The sequence below is a fragment of the Sciurus vulgaris genome (genome assembly GCF_902686455.1).
Source record: "Sciurus vulgaris genome assembly, chromosome: 15".
NCBI lineage: Eukaryota > Metazoa > Chordata > Mammalia > Rodentia > Sciuridae > Sciurus > Sciurus vulgaris.
The window spans coordinates 20,006,581-20,033,107 of NC_136476.1; the positions used below are offsets into that span (position 1 = coordinate 20,006,581).

Sequence of the window (26,527 nt, forward strand, 5' to 3'; positions counted from 1 at the left end):
GCTTTGGAGCCTGGACTTGAGAAGTGGTGTCCTAATTGCTGCACTGATCATAAGACATTGTTCAGGTCTGTTTCTCCATGTGTCAGTCAGTGGTAAGCATGTCTGCCTGCGGGATAAAGATCAGCGAGAGCACCACACTTATACTCACACATGCTGTATAATCTGTAAAGCACTTTCAGAGAGAGCAGAGGAAATGGGTATTCCCAACCCCTGTACATGATATATATATATATTTTTAAATACTAGGGATTGAACCCAGGGGAGCTTAACCACTGAGCCACATCCCCAGTCCTTTTTATATTTTATTACAGATAGGGTCTTGCTAAGTCGCCGAGGCTGGGTTTGAACTAGCAATCCTCTGCCCCAGCATCCTGACTCGCTGGGATTATGGGTGTATGTGGTTTTTAAAAAAACTTTTTCCATGATATTTTCCAGTGCTCCACCCCCCGAGCTACATGTATGTATGTGACTTTCTGTTCCACCAATCCCAGGTGCAAAAGTAAACCCTCTGACAAAAAAAAAACATTGACTTACCCAAACCCAAATAAACTAGGTTATTTATTCTGGGTCAGCAAATCTTCCCTGTGCATTCCTTTGTCCTTCGTACTGCCCAACTTCTCAGGCCTTTTTCTGCTCAGGGACTGTCAATAATAAAAATATGAATGACAACATACTGTACACCATGGTGCCTAAAATACTCCACCCACATTAGTATACTTTAGTCCCCACGATGGTCCTGTGGAATTATGTCGCTGCGGTTTGCATTATCATTATCCCTCTGGTGTCTATGGCAAAATCCTGTCTTCAGTGCTTATAGGTTCCTATCCTACCTGCCCTAATGGCTTTTCTAACTTGACTTGTCCTGCCCTTCCTTTCTCTCTGTTTCTGAGGTTGAAGAGTCCAGCTATAACTTCTCCTCCCCAGCGGTGCCCTGCTGCCAGAACTGGGCTTTGAGTTTGAAAACTAAAGATTGTTCTCTGATTTTGTGACTGATGTGTGACGAGGGTGTCTGGACCAGACAAGAGAAGGCTTTGACTTGTTCTGCTGCCCACGACCCCTGTATGCAGATCTGTTCAGAGGCACTGTCGTTCAGTCACTTTGTGTACACCCATGTGCAAACGTGTGAATGTGATTACTCACCAGAGATGATTTAAAATACCAAAGTGCAATTGTCTAAAAAATAGAATAACTGGTAATGCTACCACCTAGGAACAAATGGTGTGCTCATTTTCCAAATAGGCTTTAAATATTAAATATTTCACATTCTCAAGAATATGCCTCTAAAAATCACTTTCTTTTTTTCCATTTTGCATTACAAAAGAAATACCTGCCTATAGCTTAAAGTACTGATGGAAAAGTGCATGTTGATTATAAATATACTATTTTGAAATATAATTAATGTCAGAGTATTTACAAGCCCCACCTAAGTGACAGTGGAATACAGGGGATTTTATAGCAGCTGAGGGCCAGTTGCTGGTCTTTGCTGTGTGGAATGGGTAAATTATTGGGATGTTTAGAAGTCTTAAACATAGAGAAAAGGTGGGGTTTTTTCCCCATTTTTCAAGAATAAAGTATTTTATACCTCATGAGTGTATGTGTGTTGGTGGGAGGGTAGGGGGAGATTGAACACCGGGGTGCTTTACTACTGAGATACAGCCCCAACCCTTTCTTTATTTTGAGACAAGGTTTTGCTAAATTTCCAAGGCTAGCTTTGAACTTGCAATCCCCCTGCCTCAGGCTTCCAAGTCGCTAGGATTATAGGCATATGCTGCCATGTCTGACTGTATGTGCTTTTTAACCTCTACTTCCCCTAGCTATGTTGGGCCATAAAGGGTCTCCCATTCCTCCCTACTTCACTTAGAGACCTTAGAATATTAGTAGAAATCCCATGGGAAGATGGAGTCAGAGCAGTGGCAAAGGAAACACTTTTCACATTTTTAGGAATAAAGAACCAAAAAGCAGTACAGACCAAATTCTACTCTTCTTCAGCTGCAGAATCCATCTGCCTAGTGATCATCTCATGTTGACACCCCTGTGTGGGATTTAAACGGGGCAATGATGATTCACAAGTCCTTTTACGCTGACTTCCCCATGTCCTTTGGTTAGATTGATTACAAGGCACTGATTTTAAAATAAGAGCAGTTGATGGTGTCATTGGTGTAATTCGTTATGGTAAGTTTCTGACATACACTACAGGTAAAGGTAGGTTGTATGACAAGTCCTTCTACACATACCACCTAGCTTAAGAAGTAAACTTTACTGGTACATGGCAAACACTGAGCACCTACTGTGTGCTAGGTCCTGTTTCTGATACTCAGGATACAGCAGTGAACAAAACGGGTAAAAATCCCTGCCCTGAAGGGAGTGTATCTTCTAATGGAATTTGAGGTCTCCTGAGTACAGGGTCACCAAGTAAAAGAGAGGACATACTTACACTGAAGAAGTACTATTTGTTTGTCTGAAATTTAAATTTAACCAGGTGTCCTACTTTTATTGCTAAACCTGGCAGCCCTACCTGTGTACCCCTTCCAGATTGCATCCGCCTCCCTGTCTCCCATCCCATCGATGTCAGTTCTTCGTCATAGTGTTATCTGTTTTTCACCAGAGCCTCCACCTTACTTCTGTTGACTAGTACGGTTTCGTATTTATTAATTCAAAACATTTTGTTATAGCATGACTAACAGTATCTTATTTTCTTCTGTTAATGTAAGGAAATTGGAGCATCATGATTTGCTCTTGACTGTTCTGTTAGAGCTAGGGAGGAAGTAAAGAGAAAAATAACTTTATTTCCTCAGGGTGTGGAGGTAGTAGGGACAGTCTGCTTTTTATCTGAGTCCCTGAATCATGCTGTGAACTGGATACACTGATTGATACCTCTCTAAACTCTAATTAATGTTGTGAAACTTTAATTAGAGCTTAGAATTCTTTAGAAGCCAAATAACAAGTGGCTTATTTGTCAGACGAACAACACCTGCCTTATCTCTTTCATAAGACTTTTGTGCAGGAAAGAAAAAAATAACTATAAAAATTTTTTTTTTTTTTTTTTTTTTTTTTTTTTAATTTAAACTGATGAGCTAGAAGTATAGCTCAATGGTAGAAAGCTTTCCCAGCATGTGTAAGGTCCTGGGTTTGATCACTAGCACCACAGGAAGAATGAAGTACTAGTCAGATGTGAGGGGATTGCACCTTTGTCCTTGTTCTGTTATGTCTATGTGAGCTCCTGTTCTGCTCAACACCTGCTCAGGGGCCCTCATGTCAGACTGCCCAGCACTGTGACATTGGGGCAAGAATTGCATTTCCACCCTTGCCCAACATTTAGATGAAATGAGTGGCTAAGCATTGTGAAGTGGCTTCGTGCCTGCCATTTCCATCTTTATTTTTGCTAATAGTCACCTTTCTCCATTTGTCTTTCCCTCTTGCTTTATCAGAATTCCCCCCCCTATAAGCATATACACATATATACACACATACACACACCTTTTTAAGGTACTTATTTAAATTAGTAACACAGAATTTATAAAATTTGATAGGAAAATAGAACATAATTACTCAAAATTTCACAGAAGGCCGTTTTAGTTTTCCTTTTTCATCTTTGTCCAATGAACAAACTTAACTTCAATAAGTTTTCCTATTTTAGAACTCAGCTCTTGGATGTAATATTATTTTCATTCTTCCGATTCTTCAAGGACAATAGTTCTCAAATTAATATTTTTGATGACCATAAACTATTCTGCAGAATGTATCTAGCAGCTGAATTACTCTTCCTTTTTTGTTTGGTAGTTTGGATTGAACATTTGCATATTTTCCTCATGGTAGACAATGATGCAGAGAACATCCTCTTGCCTGGTCATTTTTCTCTTTTTTGATTATTTCCCAAGAATAATGTCACAAAAACAGGACAAGTGGGTTAAAGGGCAGGGCTGTTATTACAAGGCTTCAGTAGCTGCTGTGAGGCTTGATTCTTATTACTGTGGTCAGTTATTTGGTTCAGGTTTTGTCTCTATGCTGATCTCGAATGAGGTACAAAGGCCACTGATAAGGCGGGTCAGGGAGACGGAGCTGAAGACTCCTGCAGAGCAGACAGATCTGCAGCGCTGGGCAGCCCACTCTCGGCTGTGTAAATATTTTTTCTGGGCAGGAGCATTTCTCAAACAGAACTATGAGCCCACTGCAGCGAACCTGACAACAGGAATTGTGTGCTATTTGTCAGCGTAAGACTACTTTGCTCTAACTGGAGCTGCTGGAACCAGCCTGCTCTTTTCTGAGACTATAAGGAAAGAGATGGCACAGCAGAGGTGGTGTTTCCCAGTGGTGAGTCTTAGACCTGTCATCTAGTTACCTTTACCCCAGGGCAGAGCATGACTGGTTAGAATGGGCTGCTGTAACTCCTGAGCTCCCTCTGTAACTACCAGCGCCTCTTTATTCCGCTGGCGGTAGGACTGATATGTGTGTTCTCATTTGTTATTTTCCCATATGTGGTGTGTGATCAGACAACCAGAAGAGCTGAGAGGGTAAAACAGAGTTGCCTAACATAAAAACGTAGGTAAGAGGTAGAAGGGCCTTTTGTTTTCTGTTTTTTATCCTCCCTTCCCTACTCTGAGATGACAAAGCAACTTTCCTCCTTCACTTGGTGAGTTAATGGATAAGGCAGAAGTTAGATGTGGGCTCTTTTTTCTTTGTTCATGGCATTATGTCAACTTTAAAAATTAAAAGAATGTTATCCCTGAAGGTCTGATGAAACAGATCAAGGGGAAAGCATGTATATCAGAAACATAAAACCCGAAAGTAGAATGGTTCAAAATAGCCAGGCATGGTGGAACACTCCCATAATCCTGCTATTCAGGAGACTGAGGCAGGAGGATGGCTTGAGCTCATGAGTTTGAGACTAGCTTGGGCAACACAGTGAGATCCTGTCTTTATTTAAAAATAAAATGTCCTCCCTGATAGGGGTTATTTATTTTTTCCCGTAATGTGAATTATTTCACTGAGCCAAATTAATATACCTAGTCTAATAAAATAACATTTATTACATCTTACAGTTTCACCTTAGCATTAGATGTGTTTATTAATTGGATCTAAGTACACATTTCAACTTCATATGAAACTGTCAGTTATTAGTTGATTGAAGGCTAATTTCACACTGAAGGTTAATAAATGAAATAATTTTTTTTCTTACAGTGATGGTGTTTGAGAAGGTTTTTTTGTTTGTTTGTTTGTTTTGGAGTATGAAGTAGTTACATTTGAACTTCATAGCTGTTAAAATGTCAGGACCACCTACGAATAGGAGACCCTCTGTTTTGGAGTCTCCCTGTCTGGTTAATCAAAATGCCAGAATTCATCCAGCCCCTGCGGAGGTTTTCAGAAGTTCTTCCTGGTCAGGGCTTGCCTGTTTTATAAACTCTCAGGGCTTTAGTTTAACCTGCAGCCAAGTTCACCTCAAACTTTCTTGCTCCAAACCTTGAGCAAGTCATAATGGGTTAAGCATCAGATTTCAGGCAGGCGATTAGCTCTCCAGCTGAGCCGAGGAAGGGCAATTTGTCTTCCTGCGCGTACTAGCCTGCTTGGGTGTAGCTAAGATAGAATAGGGCTCCTTCTATTCCCCAGTGCTGGACAAAGAATCCCTTGGGTTCAAGATGCTTTGCAGGTGCCAACAAAAAAGAAAAAGCCCAAAAATGTAACGGAGAGATTGACTATGTTAAGAACTTTAGCTGTTGCTGTTATTCCAAGAGACCGGGTAGTTAGTGCAGGGATCACAACAGCCCTTTCTACAAAGATTTGCATATTGCCGGCAGACTTCCCAGCATGAGTACTGGCATTTATTTCTGATTATGCACTTCCTTTCTTTCTGGAAGGACTTTGGTGGGCTTGCTGAACCCATCAAAAAAGTACAGCTCATTTGCTTCCTTTTCCAGGTTTTGCCTTCTTCCTGCATTCTGGATAATTTCGGTTCATCTCCTTTGTGCAGTTACTGAGGAACATTTGTTTGGGCTTAGAGGAAAATGAGCAGCTAAAGCTCAGCTTCTGCATTTGGGGTCCTTTTCTATAAAAAGCTTTTTGATTTTCGGTGGCATGAAAAATATTAGCATAGTTCTCAGATTCACAGAAAGCAATAAATTCTTACTCCCTTTCTGGCAAAAAAAAAAAAAAATTATAACTGCATTGAATAGACTTTTCTGATAACGACCTCAAAGAAGATGCAACCAGGAAATCAGATTTTATAAGATTCATTTAAACAGTTGTAGAAATTCATAGTCCAAATAAAAATGGATTCTTTTCTTTTTCCTTTCTTGGCTTCTACATTAGATATTTTGGAGTGATTTGCTAACTGATTTACTCATTTCCATATGCTTTAGGAAAAATATGTTCATGTTTAGAGGCCAAGTTGGGTTCCGCTTTTGGGCTGTAGTTCATTAGGAAGCCTGAAAACAGGAGAAGTTTTAAAATATGTGGCTAATTTGTACATATAGCATTAGTGACCTCATTTGGTAGTTCTATATGGACAAGTGATCTCACCACTTAAAAATAAGTATGCTGCTATTTTGAGATTTTTTTTTTTCCACTATGGTGACCAGATTTCTTATCCTCACAGTTGTTAGAGCAGATCATGGCTAAGATTCAGATTTAGTAATATTCCCAAATATTCCAAAACCTTTCTAATCAACAGGTAGAAAGTAGAACTATAAATGTAAAAGAGAGCTCTGCCAAGGAGCAGATTTTTGGGTTCATGGGATTTGTTCTTACACTGAAAGTTAATTGGTACTTTTAACTGTCTGATCCATGGCAAGCCAGACTTGAGTGATCCCTTGATAACTGTCCAAGCTGGATCAAAGGTTATGGTCTTTTTTTTTTTTTTTTTTTTTTTTTAGTTGTAGGTGGACACAATACCTTTATTTTATTTTTATGTGGTGCTGAGGATCAAACTCAGTGCTAGGTGAATGCTCCACCACTGAGCCACAACCCCAGCCCAAAAGTTATGGACTTGCTTACAATTTTACCACATAGACTTTTATTTAAAGGAGGTGGAACTAGTGTACCCATTGATGGAAGCAATTTGCTATTCATAGTCACAAGTACTGTTTATTTTAGTTCCTTTTTTATTTTATTTAACTTTTCTTTGTATTTTGGACATAATCTCAATTAGGTAGAACAAAAAGATAGCTATGTGGTTTTTTAGGATTTACTCTCACAGTATTTAGGTTAGCTGGTAAATGCCATCAGCTTTACAAATAATTTTGTGAAAACATTGATTCCACTAATCCTGCTAAGTTTTCCCATCTGTAGCTTCCTTTTTTGAATGCCTTTTTCCCTTGCACTGACTTTTCAGTAGGCCAAGGCATTTTAAGTGTGTCTGTACCACAAGCACATTTAAGAGTGTCCTGCAAGAATGGAGGGGAACATTCCAAACTAGAAATAAAAAAGAAAAAGTAGGATAGTTCCAGTAACTCAAACCCAGTACTTAATATCTTTGTAATCCTAGTCATATGCATCAACTCAACCTTTCTTCTAATAACTAAAACCTGAAATTCTTTCTTCCTCTGCTCTCCTTATGCCCTTCATCTAAGTTCCTATATATACCTACCAAAGTATAGGTGATTCAGTTCCTTTCCTTCAGTATCTTAGATTGATCGGCCCAGATGCTTTATTCAAATCAAGGACACACCATGGAAATGTTTTTGGGGGGCAGCTTCTTTCCCTCCAACTGTGATGACAGAGACTGGTTTGTCTTCCTGTGACCTGGCAGAGGAGACAGAAGTATTTGCCGGGTTTATATAGCACGTACCCTAACTGGTGCCTGCCTGTTCAAGTGGTGAATCAGCCTGATGAGACAGAGTTTTACAACACACTAGGGTGGAGACCTGGAAGTGTGTAGGCCAGTGGAGGAGGAGCGGTGGTTTGCCTGTCAAACCATTCCAACAATGTAGCTTACAGGAAAAAATTGCAAAACACCGAAGCCCTGTACCACCAGGTTTTTCCATTAGCACCATGCTTCACACAGCTTCCAAACCTGCCCTAGGGACAGCTGATTGGCAGTATGAGGGGAAACGGCCACAGCACCTCATAGACTCTGTGGTTGGTTACCTATCAGCTTGTCCCATAAGCAGTCACAGCAGGCCTATCCCTTATACGCTTCCTTGAATTATACACACATTCTGGAGCTGTCTGTCCTCTGAAGAGAGGTGCCAGGACTTACCTGAGTGCAAGAAATCAGCAGCTGGAATTCACAGCTCCAGAGGATAGTGATTTTAATGAAGAATCCTGAAACAGCATTTTCCAGAAAGGTAAAGGGGGCTTAAAACTGGGGGTTTTTCCTCTAGGGTATTGTCTTTGGTGCTCTGTTGCCCAGGACAATTTGATGATCAGAAAGTAGATTTTCCAGATAGTGGTGAATTTCAGTTTGGGTGTGGTTTGGCAACTCCTGGGAAGAATGATATGGAACTCTGCAGAAGTAATTCAGTAAGTTCATTCATTCAGTCGCTTACTTTAAAATGACCACACGGATTTTTTTGGCAGTACAGCACCTGCTTCCCTCCTTTGTGTAATGGAACAGTCCCAAGGCGCTGTGAAAGTTGCTCCTTTATTTCTCACTACTTTGTGATTTTTGTTTTGTTAAGGATGGCTGGCAAGATTAAGGATCACTGAGCTTTGCGTCCTTGTATTTTTGTCTCCCCAAATACTTTAACTTTGGAACTTTGAAACTTTGTTTGGGGCCTCATTTTGACAGAAATCATGGTTTATTTCTGTTTTCATCCATCCCGGTGCCTGCAAAAACCACAGTGGGCCTTGCCAGTCTTCTACCACTCTAGGTGGTAAGTCTGGATACGTGCATTTCTGCAAGGAGGAGTGTCTGCTCCATCCCAGCTGCTCTTCCCCATCCCGCTGTGCCCTGCTGCCCAGCTCATGGCTTTTCTCACAGTACTGTTCTCGGGTCCTGGGTGGCTTTCCCTTATCTAATAATGTAGTTCCTTCTTATCCTTCAAGATGCTGCTACTCTCTCCTCTCCCAACAGTGTTCTCAGATAAACCCGGTGAATTCATCTCTTCCTCTGTATTCCTCGAGCGCTGTGTACTTCTGTGAAATAGTTGCCATCATTTGCTTTGAGTTTTGGCTGTGTGCCTCTCTAATCTGTAAACTTTAAGGTTTTTAGAGGTAAGAGTCATGTTATCTTCTTCTTGGCCTATCAAGCCTTGCTTAGAACTCTGTAGTGCCAGCAGACTGTGTGTTCAAGCTGTAAACATTTGCACAGTCTTTACATTGTGCTGGCTAATGCTGGGCATAACAGAGCAAACAGTGTGCCCGGTGCTGTGTAAGAACTTCCCAGTCTGATGCATGCATCTTACAAACCCCTTACAAACTCACAGAGCTTTGCATTCTTTGCCGTTTACAGTCTGTTCTCCTAAGTCTCCAGTCAATTACCCTGTTAATTTATACTCTGATGGCTTACCTGGGGATTCTTCCTGAGTAATCGGGTGGCAGGTCACACACATTGTCTTCTGCCACTTCTTGTAAAAGTCATAGTACCTACTTTCTCTCCATCGTTTGCTCTACGGCAGCCTTAAAATGGAATTGCCTGTGAAATGCTTTGGGTTTCAGAGACAGGTGACCAGTTATAATATGGTTGTCCCTGGAAGGATTATCATCAGAGGTGGTTAGAAAGTTCTTTCTAACTCCCGTGGCCTGTCATAGTTCCTTTCACTGCAATTATTAGTGACCCAACGAGAGAGGGCGAGAGGACATGGAGCTCCCGTCACTTGCCTGGTTTTATCTAGTCCAGTTTGGTTGGAACTGTGGATAAGGAGCTGAGCTGGTGACCTCTGGGAGTCTGGCCAGTTGACTTACCTGCTTCTTTCTCACTGTTTTCTTGGGAAAGTCTCTATACTTATGAACTGTGAACTGTGAGAAAATAGTGTTTATTACCCCCTAAGCCTTTATCATTTTTGTGATAATCAAATTTAAAGTTTTAATCCTCTTATTTAATTCTCTGCCCCCCCACCCCAGTTAATTTTGTCATTTGGCTCTTTTAAATGTTGACTTCAAGTCTTGGATGGGAAATGTATTACAAGGCAGTCTCCTCTTAAAATTCGAGCAACCCAGACTGCAGAGAAAGCCTGACATGTAGAAACTTAGTGTGACTCCCATTTAAACCTTTGTGTGTTCTGGGAAATGCACTTTGGTGAGTAAGGGATTACAAAGACAGAGGACTTTTTCTTGTCTTCTGAGACAGGACCATGGGATTGCATTCTCTTCCTAATGTCGCTGTCCTGGCAGGAATCATACCATCTGGGCACACCCTCCTCCTATTGAATGTGGGGTGACCTCTCCTGGGAAAGTCTCCCCCATAAGCAGATCCGGCTAATCCAGGCAAGTAAGGAGTGCTCTTCCAACACCCAGTGCAGTGTGTGGCACACACCTAACAGGAGGGAAAGGGCAGGGAGCCCTTGCTGGACTTGTCCTTTTAATCCCCTGTAAGTCTTGTCGCCCTCCTTAGGCTATGCTAGAGATGGGTGGAGACAAAGCCTTAGTGTGGTGGAAAGGAACCGCACCCACCTCCTCCCTCATTAGAGGTCCTCAAACACCCAGCTTTTTGTTATCATACCCCATCTCACAAGTCTGAGGTGAAAGGACAAGTATAATAAGGTATTTGAATTCTTGATGGGTTGGGTGGAGTCTCCAACATGCTAGAAATAACCCAGGTCATCAGAGAAGGGAAGCAGAACATTCTGTCTTCAATCCATCTCTTTTTATAATCGGTACTCATGGGTAGAGTTTTTGCAAGGCACGTTTGCCTGAGAGGGATTCTAGGGTGGTGTTGTGATTATTTTATTTTCTTAAAGTGTCTCATTAGATAAAAGGCGAAATTTAAACATAAGAGATAAACTGATATGCAACAGAATTAATATGGTTTTTGTGATTTGTGTTATAATTTGTCCATCTTCCCCAAAAAGCTTGTAAGATAAGATCAATCTAAAATGAGAGAGGAAAAGTTGACCAGCTGGAAAATGGGGAAAGGAAAGGGCTGGAAACAAAAGTGGGACACAAAGGGATAACAAGAAGTCCTTGCTGACATCAGGTGGTAGACTGGAGGTGTGTCCTGCATGGCCAATCCAATATTGTCTTTTAATTTGAATTAACTGCCAAGGTTTTAGAAAACTAGGGGGCTGGGGTTGTGGTTCAGTGGCAGAGCACTCGCCTGGCATGTGTAAGGCACTGGGTTCAATCTTTAGCACCACATAAAAATAAACAAAATAAAGGCATTCTGTCCAAATACAACTAATTTTTTTTTTTAATTTAAAAAACTATTTCATATAAAGTCAATTTCTTCAGCTTCTTTTGGGGAAAAAAATAACAGATCTGACATCACTGGTGTGGACTTCCCCGTGGCCTCAGTCACCAAGAGATGGCAGGTGCTCAGTCTCCCCCAATCCCTCAGTATTCCTTCCTTTTCCTTACCAGCCTCACATTGAAGGTGTTTATGCTTGTGGCCTGGGCCCTGAAGGAACTTGAACTATTTAATGGGGTATCACCAGTTTGGCTGTAACTTCCTAGAAAAAAAACAAACTTATGTTGCAAAGTTGGGAAAGCTGTGGCTGGGTGATGATAAATTAAGGCCAGCTTGGGCAACATAGTAAGACCATGTCTCAAAATAAAAAACCAGAAGGGCTAGAGATGTGGCTCAGTGATAGAGTGCCTTTGAGTTCAATCTCCAGTGCTGCAAATAAATACCATGGTGTTCATCCCTGAATGCAGGATAGAATCACCTGGGAAGCTTTTTTTGGGAGGGGTTGGGGGAGCACTTCCTGGGGGACTGAACCCAGGAGCACTTAACCACTAAGCCACATCCCAGCCCTTTTTTATATTTTATTTAGAGATAGGGTCTCACTGAGTTCTTAGGGCCTCACTAAGATGCTGAGGTTGGCTTTGAACTAGCCATCCTCCTGCCCCAGCCTCCCAAGCCACTGGGATTACAGGCGTGCCCCATCGCGCCCGGCACCTGGAGAGCTTTTAAAACAATCGTGCCCCAGCCCCATCCCAGGAAATTCTGATTCATGAGTGGGTGTGGAGGTCAGCATTTTTAAAAACAGTCCCAGCAGTTTTAGTGCAGCAGGGGTGAGAACTTCTGGCACTAGAGGGCCTGCTCTGGGAGGTTCCAGGCTTGGCACCATCGCCTTGAATGGCAGAGCTAAAAGTCTGACACCTCTGTGCACCCAGAGTCCTGCCTCTCTGTAAAATGAGGGTGTGGACTCGGAGTCCTTGGCATAGTCATATAGCTCTGTAAAAGAAAACAAATGCTCAAAGTTTGGCTCCTCAAAGAGGACTGATATCAAATATGTCCCGTCCACCTGAAGGTCTCAGGGTACCGCACTGGTTGAGATGAAAAGGACAAAGCTCTGTGAGTTCCTAAGGGGTAAGATGCAGCCCAGATGGGAACAAGCTGCTTGAGAGCCATGAGGGGAACGGTGGCTGGAAGGGTAAGGGGAGGTTTCAGATGGCGCTGATGCTTTAGCTAGTCCTTGCAAACTAGAAGAGTTTTGCCTGAGAAGGGGTGGGTGGGTGGGAAGCTCTTTAGAGGGGGGAGGGGACAGGAAGAGTTGAAGCAAATCCCTGCTTTTCCCCTCCCCATGCTTCAGAACTGCTGGTTCCCTTCCCCTGCCCACATTTCTTTGTCCTCTAAGCGCTACAGGACAGAATGTCCCTAGTTTATGGCCTTCGGTAAGATGTAGTACGAATGTAGTAGTGGAATAACAGTAGCTTAGGAGAGGTACAGATTCATCCTTAAAATGCCCAGCTGACCCGTACTACTTCAGATGATGTGAAGATCACACAAGTTCACGTGTGCATAAAGTACGTGCAGCAGTGCTGGCTGGAGGAACTGTGCCGGTAGGTGGTCGGGGAGGATGTGGGCAGGCTGTTGTGAGACTAAAAACCCAGTGCATGGGTGCCCTAGGGTGAGCCTGGAGCCTAAAAGAAGAGGAACACATCAGGAAGGAAGGTAAATTAGCGTATGGCATCTTGAGGTTTCTGCAGTGTAATCCACCTCCCCATTCACTTTTTAATTGAACTTCTAGACTTTTCTTTAGATGAGGGGGCAGGCTCTGGGGGAGAGTCTTGCTGCAGTAATCCTGTTGAGTGTCAGACCTGTGGCTTCAGATATGCCTGATGGCAGTCCCAAAGTTGTGAAGCCACCAACCTGGGATAAAGACTGGACTAGTGCACGATCACAGAGGGCCCCTGGCCCAGCAGTCTCTCCTTCTCCCTGGGAGTCATTTTCTGGCTCCTCACCACCTATCAGTAGAACAGCCTGGAGAACCTCTTTATCTTCCCACAGCTCCTCTGGCTTCTTCATGCCTATGTGAAGAGAGAGTGAGGCAGATAGGCGTGTCTTTCTCTCGCTTGGGTGAGAACCTTTGTGACTGATGGTTTCCAGGCAGAAGGAGCTAGTGTTTTCAGCTGTTTCCCTCCCTAGCCCTGTCATCCTAATGAAGGACTAGACATTCATTTGCATACAATGACTTTTTCTGCTGGACCTCCCCCATAGAGGTGCACACCCACACCCACAGGATCAAACATAAGTGACTTTAGCAAGATGATCCCCTTCAGCTCCCTCACAAGATAAACGCTGTTCTCACCAGAACACAGTATTTATAGTAAAAATTTAGCATTGTTTGTATAGGATCAAGAAACAACACATTCTGAAGCTTTCTTCAGTTTAACTCTTGGAAGATCATATTTTTCTTATTAAAACTTAGTTTTGAAAAATAACATTTATAAAAGATTTTTTAAAAATTTCTCAGTCAAAAGCAAATGACAAATTTTGAGGGTGAAGGATATCTTCTATGTATTAACTTTATACATCTACTAAACCTCATCAAACTGTGCACTTAAAATGGGTGAATTACATGGTGTGTAAATTAGAGCTCAAAGTGGAAAGAAGGCCTAATTCACATCTCTTACTTAAAGGAGGTTATCCAACTGGTGGGTAAAGTGATTTGAAATTTTGGCATCTGATATTTCAAAGTATCTGGCACTTGAAGCTTTGTTCTCAGTTTGTCATTTCCCTTTGAATCAGTTGGTTTATTTAGTGAGAAAAAAAAAAAATTCAAATGCGTGCTGTAATCTTAGTCTTAAAAAGTTAAGCCTTTGGAGTCCAGCTTATAGTCCTAGCACCCAAGAGCTGAGGCGGGAGGACCAATTGAACCTGAGAGTTGGAGACCAGCTTGGGCAACATCATATAATACCCATTTTTTTTTTTTTTTTTTTTTTTAAAGAGGTATTTGTAGCTTCACTCAGAAAAATATCTGGATCGGATATCCAGCCTCTTACTGTGATCCCATAAGAGGGACAACCGAAGTGAGGTGTAGGGTATGTGCAGACCCCAAGATAACTAGTGACTTAGGCAGTCCAGTGGGTCTTCCTAAAACACTGCCTGTCCTCCCACAGCTGTCCCGTGTTGTGAATTTTACTAAGCAGGCTATTTAGAGTCACTGCTAATCTTTGTTGATCTCTGTCATATTGTTTAGAACTGGCTTTGCTTGTTTACGCTGTGACAGAATTCAAGCATATCTTGTTCCACATTTACTTGATGTACTTAGATGCAAGTGAAGCAGATATTTAAAAGAACCTTTTTTTCCCCTTTTGTGATGAATTTAAGCCTTTTTTAGGGATATAGTATGCTTACTAAATTTTTAAAACAGAAATAAAAGGTTACTCCATGATGTTATCACCCAAACACAGAGTGTACTTGTTTGGGAAATAATTCTGCAGCTTTGAAAGTCACATGATCTAATTTGGATAAAATGCTTCAGGGGATGGGGGGTTGAGTCTGTGGTTTACAACTGGTGTTTTTAGCCTTTAGATTACATGTTGCCTCACATGAGAATAAACCCAGGAAAGGAACTCACCTCCAGTCCAGCTTGGGCTCAGACAGATACTGAATCTCTCTTCCTTTCCTGAGCCAGCTACTAAACTGTGGCTTGGGTTATAACAGAAGCCCTTCTGAGCCCTGGAGACTGGAAAGGGAGAGAAGTTAGCAAGAAGAACAAAGAAACATCTGCTACCTTTCTAAGTTCATCCTAGAATTAGCAGGTTTATAGCTGCATTTCTAGGTCAGAATTTCGTGGGTCTAAAGAGGATGAGGACAGTTTGAAAAACTGTCTTTGCCTCTCTTCTTGTCATTAAGATCCTTGCTCACAGTTTGGTTCATCAGTAATTTTTGCTGTCTCACTGACGCCGAGTGTCCTGGAATTAAATCCCATGGCCAGCAGGCTGTTAGTTGGTCAGGAAATTCCAAATGGGTATAAATAAGTTCTCGGCAACAGCTCCTGGGCTCTGTGCCTGCTAATGTGTGTAGTTCCTTTAATGCTGAGGGAAGGATGCCTGAGACTTGGCTTCCTGCTCGCTGAAAATCACAGTTATTTTGTTTCTGGGTGGGTAAGTTAAGAATACCCAAAAAAGAAAGAGACACAGAGGAGAGCGTGACGTTTGGGTGGGTGTTGGTGAAATATAAAGTCAAGCTCTGTATGGTATGAAAAATATTTACTTTTATTACAGGCTGGAAAGGATAACTCAGGACTTGGTTTTCGGTTCAGTGAAAATTTTAGCTTAAGCCATGGCTTTAACATAACGATGGCATTGTTGCAGGAGTGAAAGGTTATACATACATGCTAACCCTTGAGTCTATGACTTCCTTAAATTCCAGAATTTCCCTCTTTTGGTGTTAAATCTCCCTTCAGTCATTTGTTCTCAGTTTACTTTTTCTAATAGGGAATTGCTCAGTGTCTGTTAAAGTGGGTTTCCTTTTCTTATATTAACACTATAAAACAAAATAACATCTGGGATTCATACTATAGTTTTTCATTACCACCCCCCAAAATTTTACTATTTTGTAAGAGAAGTCCTTCCTATTCCAAAATCTTAGCTTGTGCACCTTCTCCGCTTCTCACAAAATGATGCTTTGAACTGCTACATTACTTACGGTTAGAGCATGTAATTTTTGAAGAAAGTTTGGAAAACGGCAGTTAGTCCCCAGGCTAGTTCTTTTCTGTGTATGCAAGGTGAATTTTTTAATTATTGTATTCGTTTATTTTTTTTATGTGGTGCTGGGAATCGGAACCAGTGCCTCACACATGGTTGGCAGGTGCTCTACCACTGAGCCACAACCCCACCCAAATTTGGACAGTTTTTCAGCAATAACTCTTTAAATTAGCCAGTGGACTTTAGAGAGCAGTGTGGCCTAGGCTGGTGGAAAGCAGACACTGAGGTGCCCATCATGGAACCGTGGCTATTCCCAGACAGGTCTCAGGAGAAGAGCTGCTGAATCTTTTAGTTGGCACCAAACACGGGAGAAGAGGGCCACTGTACAAACCCCGAGGTGGATGCCCACGTCTGTCACAGGATTCCCTAAGCCCCACTGCCCTTCAGGAAGATGTAGCTGTTCCCTTACCAGGAATAGTGACCCTTCCCACTTTCTTCCACCTCACTCTCACCTGCTGCTTAGCTTCTGGCCTCTAAAGTCATGTCCAGAGTAGAACTAATGGTGTGGCTAAAAGGACTCTGCACTTGGGAGCCGCTTGGCCATTCCAGTTAGGAGGCAGCTAGAAAGGTGCTGCTGAATGGGACCTGCAGAGAGCAAGGCCGCAGGTGCCTCTGCCTGGGCTCACCTGGTCTGACAGCTGCTGTGATCAATTTGTGTTCACCTGAACACATGGCATGCTATGTTTTGAAATTTTGTGTCGAGTATAGTCCGTGGTTAGTCATAGTGTAGAAGCAGCTTTGGAAACTGCAGTGTCCCATCGACACCCTCCTTTTTACACATACAAATCTTGTCACTGTATTGTGTGATTCTGGGTCCCTGCTGCCCATTGCTTGTCTATGAACTAGGGAACATTTATAGCTCCTATTCTTGTCCTATAAAAAGAAAATTATAGCTTTCTGCAATTAGGCCCTTCTGGCTGCCTGCCATGGAAGTACACTGGGTGGTTCTCGTGCTGTTTCTACACAGAGCGTTCAAGTGTCCTCTGCTCTGAGGACTTGCCTGGGGCAGCAGAATGAAAGTGCTCAAAACCATCAGTGCACACTTTTGTCTTCTTATTGAGAGAAAGAAATATTTTAACTTGGCCATAACATACATTTAAGAATTGGGGGTGTTGGTCCTCTTTTGCTTCATTATATTTCTGTGTATAATTAATGCTGGACCAGGACTCCCTGTGCCAAGCACCACCCTCCCTAGTCTTCATGTGAGCATGCACATCCCCTGCAGGGCCCCACTAGCATCACCCACATCCATTCTATGAAGCAGAAACCAACATAGACTTCAAGAATTGAGCACTCACTTGATTTTAAACAAGTATCACAGATACCTCAAACCCTGATTTCATGGGGGTCAGGGCAGAGAATAAGGGAGGAGTTCTGGATTATTGCTGGGATGCCAGTGCTGTGTGCTTCCCTAAGTAAATGGGGAATCCAGTTAAGGTAATACAGACCCCAGGCATCACTCCACGTGCCCATACCAACAAGGGGTTAGGCTGCTATTATTTTCCCAGTGAAACAGTTGGAATATAATCTGTCTTGCCAATTGCTTGAAAGTGGCACAGGTAGTCTGGCCCAGAGCACCTGCTTCTGACACTCTTCTTCCACCATATTGATTCATCAGTAGATCACCTAGATGTGAGTTTTTTCATTCCAACAAATATTAATCATGCCACATGCTAAGAACCAAGCTAGACACTTAGGGTTACAAAAGTAAATAGTGCTTGGTTCCTGCCTTCCCCAAACACAATCTGATGGGTAGGATGAACTTGTGCCTGCTAACCATAACACAGATCATTGCATATAGTCAACATATTCTAGGAGAATGGAGAGAAGAAGGTGATCAGTTCTTTCTCGGACAGTGTACCTGGAGGGTACTCTGGAGAGGCTTTAAGCATTGGGGAATCTAATCTGGATAAGAGAACTATGAGAGCCCCCCCACCCCCATTTTTCTGTAAGCCTATAATTGCTCAAATATTAATTCCTTCTCTTCTCCCTTTCTCCCCCTTCTCCTTTTTTCTCCCTCCTCTTCTCCCTTTCTTTCCTTGGGCTTCATGTCTTTCTGCTGCATGAGTGCTGTCAGCCAGTCACCAAGGAACACAGCCAAGGGCAGGACATTTACATAGGACAGGCCTTTTGGATTAGACTCTTTAGGACAGCACAATTGAGTTTGACCATTGGGAGAATCTAGGGAAGGTGTACTGGGTGGAGGGACTGAATGAGCAAAGACAGGAGAGAGTTGCTTGGTATGTTGAGGCTGAGGAATTGAGGAACCTTGGAGGTGCTGGTTTGCGGCTATCTTGTTGAAGACTTAATGCCACAGAAAGAAGCTTTTAGGCTTTTTTGTTTTTGTTTTTGTTTTAACTAATGGGACTCTGGGCACATCAATCTACAATTTGTTTAATTAATTTAGAAGCCATACAAGTTGCCAAAGATACCTCAAACAAAGGTAAAATTTCTCAAAGAATATGTAATATCAGAGAGCAAGGATATCTGCCCTGAAAATAGGCTGCTTAATTTGCAGTACAAGCGTAGCAGAGTCTTGGCTCTGCTCCCTGGGGACTGGCTGGTGCACCCTGAAGAGTGAAGGGAAGAGAGGATAAAAAATTTTAAGTAATTTCAAACTTACAGAAAGTTTATAAAAGAACTCTCACCACTTCCTTACCAGATCAAATTTCCCAGTGGTTAATGTTTTACCACGTTTGCTCTTTGTGTGTCCGTGTGGAGTGGGAGCTGTGTTGTAGAGAGACAACTGTCTTACCTCTTTAGTCTCCTTCAGTCTGAAACATTTCAGTTTCCTTTCTTTCATGACTTGGACAATTTTAAAAAGAGAGCCCTTTTACTCTGTCTTTCAAGTGGGATCCATTGCTGTTTTTTTTTTTTTTTTTAATTTTTAAAATTTGTTCTAATTAGTTGTACATGACATTAGAATGCACTTATACATTTTGATAGATCATACATAAATGGAGTGTTATTTCTCATTTTTCTGATTGCATATATTGTAGGATCACATCAGTCATGCAGTCATATATGTGCATGAGGTGATAATGTTTGTTTCACTCTACTATCCCTCCTACCCTCATACTCCTTCCCTTCACTCCCCTCTACCTAATCTAAAGTCGCTCTATTCTTCCCTAGTGCCACCCCCGCACACTGTAAGTTACCATCCGAGTATCAGAGAAAATATTTGGCCTTTGGTTTTTTGGGTTTGGCTTATTTCACTTAGCATGATATTCTCTGACTCCATCCATTTACCAGCAAATGCCAGAATTTCATTCTTCTTTAAAACTGAGTAATATTCCATCATGTATGTGTGTGTGTGTGTGTGTTTCTTTATCCATTCATCTGTTTTAAAGCACCTAGGTTGGTTCCATAATTTAGCTATTATGAGTTGAGCTGCTGTAAACATTGATGTGACTGAGTCACTGTAGTATGCTGATTTTAAGTCCTTTGGATATAAACCGAAAATGTTCAACATCTCTTTTAAATTCTTTTTAGTTATATATGATAGTAGAATGTATTATTTTGGCAAATTATACATACATAGAGTATAACTTACTCTATTTAGAATTTCACTCTTTTGGTCGTACATGATGTGGAGTTAGCCTGGTCATGTATTTGGATACAAAGCTAAGAACAGTATGTCTGATTGATTCCCCTCCCCCCTCCCTTCCCTTTGTTCCCTTTGTTCTCCTTTGTCTAATCCAGTGGACTTCTGTTCTTCCCTCCCTACCCTTATCTATTTTGGGTTAACATCCACATATCAGAACATTTGGCCTTTGGTTTTTTGGGATTGGCTTATTTCACTTAGCATGATATTCTTCAGTACTGTTATTAACTAGCAAATGCCATAATTCCACTCTTTATAGCTGAGTAATATTCCATTGTGTATATATATCACATTTTCTGTATCCATTCATTCATTGAAGGACACCTAGGTTGGTTCCATAGCTTGGCTATTGTGAGTTCTGCTACTATAAACATTGTCACATTGTCCGCTGTTTCTAGACTCAGGCTGTACCTTCTTGACAGGATGCTGCAGAAGTGATATGCTATTGGTATATTTCACAGGACCATCAACTTGAGCACGAGGTCCAGGTGGTTGCCTGTTAACTTTCTCATTGTGGAATAATCCTTGTTTCCCTTTTTGATTGATCATCTATTTAGTGATGAGGCATTTTGAAGCCACAGCAGTCTCCTAATCTTTGGTAGGAAACAGTCTATCCACTAGCCTTAGCATCTGTTGATGATTCCTGACTGAATCAGCCAGTGCTATAATGGTTGCCATATGGTGATTTAATGTTTCTATAATTCCTTCTGTTTATTAGATGGCACTCCGTGTTTGTTTATTATGGTATTATGGATTTGCAGATCATTGGTTAGTCAGTTCCTTATCTGTTACACTGATTTGATACTCAAATCATGCATGATTTGGACAGTAGGAGTTCAGAAGAATTTCTGAGCCAGATAGACCCCTGACATGGTTTGAAATGGCTAATCTGATGTGTCCTGATAATTGAGAATAGTAATTGTGGGCAGTGGGCCTTAACTCTGTTAGAGTCCTAGATGTTGTATGTACTTGGGGCAGTATGACTCACCACCAGCAAGATCCTTGTCGGATAGGCAGATAGTAACATTTAGGCGACTCTAGAGACAAGCCGACACAAAATTCAGCTTGCAAAGACCATCTACCAGGAGTTTGGAATTTGTGGAGTGTATTGCTCAAGTGCCTCTGGACCCCCTCCTTGGCCTTTGGCTTTCCCCAGCAGCTAAGTCAGGCCCCCTGATCAGGCATGAATGGGGAAGTACAAGAAAGGTTGGAATCATCACTGCTGTCTGTCCCCCTCCTCCACAGACCCTTGCTGGCTGTGTCAGCCTTACCCTGGCTTCACAGACACTGGGCCCCTGCTGTTCCTATCTTAGAGTCCCCAGATACAGAGCACGTCTGCATTCCATGTCTCAGCATGCTAAATGAGAGCCTCAGTTCCTTAAATGTCCTCTCTGTTTTCTTCCTGACATCGTTCATGCCACATCTGTCCTTCCCAGATTAGATTTATCGGACTTTAATGACCCTCAGAAAAGGAAATCCCATCATTTTTCTCTGCAGTGAGTCATCCATTTGTTAAAGGAAAATATTTTCTTTTTAAATAGCAGCATGAGGTAACGGGTAAAACCCTGGAGGACAAATCCAGAGCCCTGATCCTGGTCTCCAGCTCAGCCCAGAGTAGCTGAAGTTTGTCAGGCCTTCTCAGTTTCCTCCTAAACATTTTGGGGTGAGGTGGAGAGTATTGCACAAACCAGCTAGCTCAAATACAAGCAGTGTCTAAGTTCAGATGGTTTAATACTGTGGCCCACACTTAATATCTAGTTGTGACACCAAGAGAAAAAAATTCATGGAAACAATCCATGGAAACCTAATGGAGAATGTGGAAGAAATTTTTCATGCATTCTCCAGCATGTAGCCAGGCAGTTTTATTAAATCTGATCATTTCACTCCTCCATTGAAAACATTTCAGTAGGGTCTCAAGCACTTAAAAACCCAAAGGTGACCCTGAGGCCCCAGAGGGCTGGGACTCTTTTCACTCTCTGCCTCACTTTAGGCTTACTAAGTTCCCCTTTCTGTTCCTAAAAGTGGCAGGTTTCACATGCTTTTCCTCTGCCTATTTCTTCCATTCCCCACGTACTCCAGGCTGCCTGGTGGACCCCTCAGATCCAGCTCCAGCAGATCATCACTCCCTGTGCCAGTGCCCTGGGGTGGCGGTCCCTGCTGGGTCCTGGCATCGTGACTGTGCTGCCCCAGTTTTATTTATTTGTGCCACTATTTGTCTCCTCCTCTGGTCCTAAGTTCTGCCTGGGTGGACTTGATGTCTGTTTTGCTTAGCACCTTGTGGCGTTTGCCGTATGGTAGGTTCTTAGGAAATATTTACTGAATGAAACCTGTCTTTTAGTATGATAATTGCATCTTCCTTAGATCAGCATTCCCTTTATGGAATATGGGAATATTCCCAGTAAGCCTGGAATGTGGAACTAGTGTGGAGAAGAGGTAATGATGGGAGACAGTGGGAGAAGCGGGAATTGTGTGCAGGTTAATGTCAGTAGGGACAGGTCAAAAAAGCAGTGATGAGATGGCATGGGAGAGAGCGTCTGAAGATTCAGGGAGATAGGCCAAAAGGAGTTACAAAGAGTGAGGAATATTAAGAAGCACCCCATTATACCTTTGCAGTATAAACAAACCAGTGGGACTGGAGTCGTGGCTCAGTGGTAGAGCACTTGCCTAGCATGTGTGAGGCACTGGGTTCAATTCTCAGCACCATGTATAAATAAATGTCTATTGACAACTAAAAAAATATTTTTAAAATATTGCACTTAGCTATGTATGGCATGATTGGCTTAGTACTATTTATGCACTTCCCCAAAACAGCTTTGCTTCCTTTAATGTTATTTTATTTGTATGAAGTATTCAGGTATCTGTTCAGGCAGCTCTAAGGCATTGGTGAACTTGAAATAGGCAGTGTGATCTCCAAGGGAAGAGGGATCACACCTTCTTAAACAGTGCCTGATATGTCATCTTTTGGATAAATGGGATTTAGCTGGGGAGAAAAAGAGGAGGTTTAAGAATAACTCTTGGTAAATGCAAAAATGAAGGACAATCTCACCTGCCATACATTCTTTGACTACAGAGCAAGAATGCTGAGTTACTGGCCTCTGTATTGCTGGTTCTCTAAGAACAGTGTTCTTCGTACAGATTTGGTGCAGGGAGTGAAGCTCCTTGGGTACAAAAGAACTTAATGCTAATAGTGTCACCAGGGCACACTTACTACTAAACCCGCTCACGAGGACGGTACTGTGCTTTGATGTCGTTATGCCACTGCATAAAGTCGATCTGCTAACTCATTTACTTTCACATTCAGAGTAATTAGCTTCATGAGAGCTCGCCTATCTCTGGGGTTCATCATGCTGGGTTTCTTCCCTGCCTGCAGGCCTAGCTGACGCAAGGCTTTGTGCCTGCCCCCAATAGCAGGACACTTACACTCTGCCACTTTTAGATGTGGGAATCTGTCATAATTAAGTTCTCCTCTGGGACTGACTCAGCTCTTTGGGCAGAATTTCCATTCTTCCTGTGAGGGAGGACAATACATTAACAGCAATTAACAGAGTTCTTCAGTTTCAACAGTCAGGCAGAATATTTGTGAAGAAAAACATATATACAGTGTATGTGTTTTTGCAGGTTTTGGCACACGAATGTAATTATTCTTCATGATGCCATTGGTTGGTGATTGGACCTGTAGTGTGCAGTAGTGAAACCGGAACAAAGAAGTCAGTGTATCCTAATTAATAGAGTAATGATATCAAAGTCATATCCATTAAAAGTCCTGTAGGACACATCATTTCAGAAACCTCCAGGCTCTTTGTTCATATTAAAGAACAGTTCACTGCATAAAGTATGTAGAAAAGCAGTGATTACTGTCTTACTCCAGAGTGGCATTTTGTCACCCTGTCACTTGCAATAGTGTTGTGGTCCCAGGAGGAAACATAAGGCTTGAAACCCACAGCTTGTGTGGCCACAGTCTCAGTTGCTAAATGTGAGTTTTTCCTCAGTGTGCTGTCTTCAGCACAGGCTTCCTCAGCCTGAGCACCACTTTGTGCTGGATAACTGCTGGGGCAGGGAGGGACAGGTACACCCAAGGTGACACTTGTCAGTGTCTGACATATTGTTGGCTTTGTTGGGGGTGAAGGGTGCTATTGGCATCTAGTGCAGAGGCCAGATGCTGCTAAGCATCCTTCAGTGCACAGGACAGTCCCCACTTCCTCCAGCAAGGAGTTATCTTCTCTTACCTGGTCTTCAGAACCCAATTCTTGGTTAACTTTATTCTGTTTTGGTCATTTATTTGCATACCATCGTGTTGGCTTGTTGATAATCAGTCTTTGTGACTGATCTCAATTCTTGTTATATTGGTACTTATTACCCACCTAGACGGTATCTCATTTCTTATAAATTCTTCCTTCTGCTCTTTTCACTAAATAGAACCTTTCTCTGCTCCCAGTTAAGCTTCCAGTAAATTCTATATTAAGCAGGCAGCAGTGAGGCCTGGAGTGGTCTCCACTGCATTTCCAGACGTCCAGAGGATTCTCACAAACATCAGGGGCAGAGTATTAGGTTGGAAGCTATTACTTTCAGGATTTCCGTTGCAAATATATAGCCAGTGGATTTTTGGCTGTGTAAAGCAGGCATAGTTCCCTTAGTCCAAAAAGTCTTTTTAGGACTGTTTTTAAAGAGTCTCCTCATAATCCAATTAAAGATTTTTTAAAAACCAAATTTTTTCAATAAAAGATTCATTGTTATATCTCCTCAGTTTATCATTTAGCCTTTTCTTTTTAAAATAGTGTTAAATTGGTGGGGGGAGGTAAGGAGAGGACATGGGGGAGAAACTACTATATCATGTTAAAATTCAGTGTAGTTCCAAGTAATCAAGACCCTAGGTAAGCAATAGCTAAACAAAATAAATTTATTTTTCTTTCACATTGAAGTAGAGAGATGGACTCTTTAAGGTCAAGATCCATATAAAGCCTTTTGAGATTAGGTTCCCTCTAGCACATTGTCCCTCTATCACTTTGGTGTGTACTCATAGTCCAAGATTGCAGCTAGCATTCCAGTCATCATATCTACATTCCAGTAACAGGATGGAAGAAAGAACAGAGAAGAAAGGTGATCAAAGAACTATTCCCGTGTCTTTTACCAGAGGTTCCTAGGGGTTGCTACGTGACATTTCTGCTTATGGCCATACTAACAGTAAAGGAGATTGGGGAGATATAGACTTTATATTTGCCCATGTAAAAATAGAATATTTGTGGAAGGACAGGATAATGCATACCAAAGAATATTAATTATCTTGGCCGTGGTTGCTTACATTCATGCCCCTCCCATTTGAACTTTCTCAGAGTTTATTTCAATACATTTCCTTTCGCTTTACCAACAACGACTTCTTGTAATTACTTTTAAAGACAAATACCCATGCAATGTAAAAATTCACAAAATATAAACAACAAAATGAGAATCGCCCATAATTCCACAGCCTAAAACCAACCACTGGAATAGCATCACATAAGAAAGGTCCTTCACCCTAACATTTAACAAACAACAGTCTTCGGAGCATTAAGATATTTTTCAAAATTTATTATGTTATATTGTATATTCAATTATTTATTCCTTCAGAAAATAATTTTAAACATTTACTTTGTTCCCAGCATCTTGTTAATTGCTGTGTGATCGGAAGAGGGGAGCAATTAACATTTGTTAAGGCTGCTAATGGTAGCTCAGTGGTAGAACACTCACCTAGCATGCACAAAGCCCTGAGTTCAAGCCCCACTGCTGGGAGGGAGGGGGTTGTATATGTTCTCTAGATGCTCCATTTGACCCAAGAGACATACATACGTACATGAAAAAGGTAGGAAATAAGTCAGGTCCCATCAGTGCCATATTGATGTTAATGTATATAAAGATACACTCAAAGGAGATAAAGAAATGACATTGGCTATTTTAATGTCATTGTAGAGCCCTCGGTACCGTGGATGATTGTTTGTACAAATGGCACCCTAAGAACACATCTCACTTTTGTAGTTGCTGGAAAATGAAACATGAATTACAAGACCCTTGGGCAGCTGGGTTAAGCAGTTCTGGGAAATAATCAAGCCTAACATGGTTAAATTCTAACCTCTCCTGATTCCCAGAGGGAGAAGTCCAAAATTCATTTGGTAATAATTTGGCATGACCCAGGGCCTTTAGTGATTGCTGCAAGTCAAAATTCAAAAATAACCAAGATGGGCCAGTTAACTTTTTCTGAAGAGTGTCATTTGTTTTGTGTTCCAAATCCCGATGTTGAGTCGGCTTACCTTTCTAATTGATAAAGCCCCAGTGAAAAAATAGCTGTATTCAGAGCTATGCAGAAAAGTCTTGAAGCAGTTACGCCAAAATACCCACACTTGAGACAGGAGTGACTTTCTTTTTCTTCTTGAAATGACATGTGTGGCCTTCCCCCCACCTTTCTTTTAATTTGTACCACTTCTGTAACTGGAAAAGGGATTTCGTTTGTTGGCTTTGTTTCTGGGGATTGAACCCAGGGCCTTGAGCTGCTAAGGATGCATTCTACCACTGAAATACACCCCCCAGCCTAAGAAAATGTTTTATTTTTAATTTTCTTTAAAGAAGCTTTCAGCAGTGGCAGGGCCCTGCTAAGATCTGTGTTAAAGTGTAACTGCTTGTCATTTGCCAGGAGTTGTGTTGAGATGGTCCTGCAGTGCCCTGGGACCAGTGCGCCCTGGCTGACTGCTCTGGCTCCTAGAACCAGGGAGAACAGTGGCCGATTGTGGCCCTGCCCGCCCTCAGGTGACTGAGGGCCCGGGCCGCTAGGTTTGCACCCGGGAACACAGGCTCTTTCATGAAAAAGTGGCTGGCACGGGAAAGACAGAGCCGCTCTGTGGAGATGCCTACATTGCTGGCTTTATT

The 26,527-nt window shown here is 42.0% G+C and overlaps 1 protein-coding gene and 1 long non-coding RNA gene across 7 annotated transcripts in view; one reads left to right on the plus strand and one right to left on the minus strand.

Moving 5' to 3' along the window:
- Positions 1–26,527, plus strand: part of KANK1 (KN motif and ankyrin repeat domains 1) — a 205,286-nt gene that overhangs the window by 148,528 nt on the left and 30,231 nt on the right. Inside the window, exon 1 of one of the 6 annotated variants that reach the window (XM_079112022.1) lies at positions 11,876–12,403. The exons of the other annotated variants lie outside the window; for them this stretch is intronic. Within the exon in view, the coding sequence (XP_078968148.1) occupies positions 12,370–12,403 (34 nt within the window). The 5' untranslated portion in view covers positions 11,876–12,369. Of the gene's footprint in view, positions 1–11,875; positions 12,404–26,527 lie in introns of those variants that run through there. 6 annotated transcript variants of the gene reach the window in all.
- On the minus strand, positions 233–8,279 carry LOC306644787. Its single transcript, XR_013759475.1, has 2 exons — positions 7,580–8,279; positions 233–641 (listed from the first exon to the last, which is right to left on the minus strand). It is a non-coding gene; the product is annotated as an uncharacterized lncRNA (long non-coding RNA).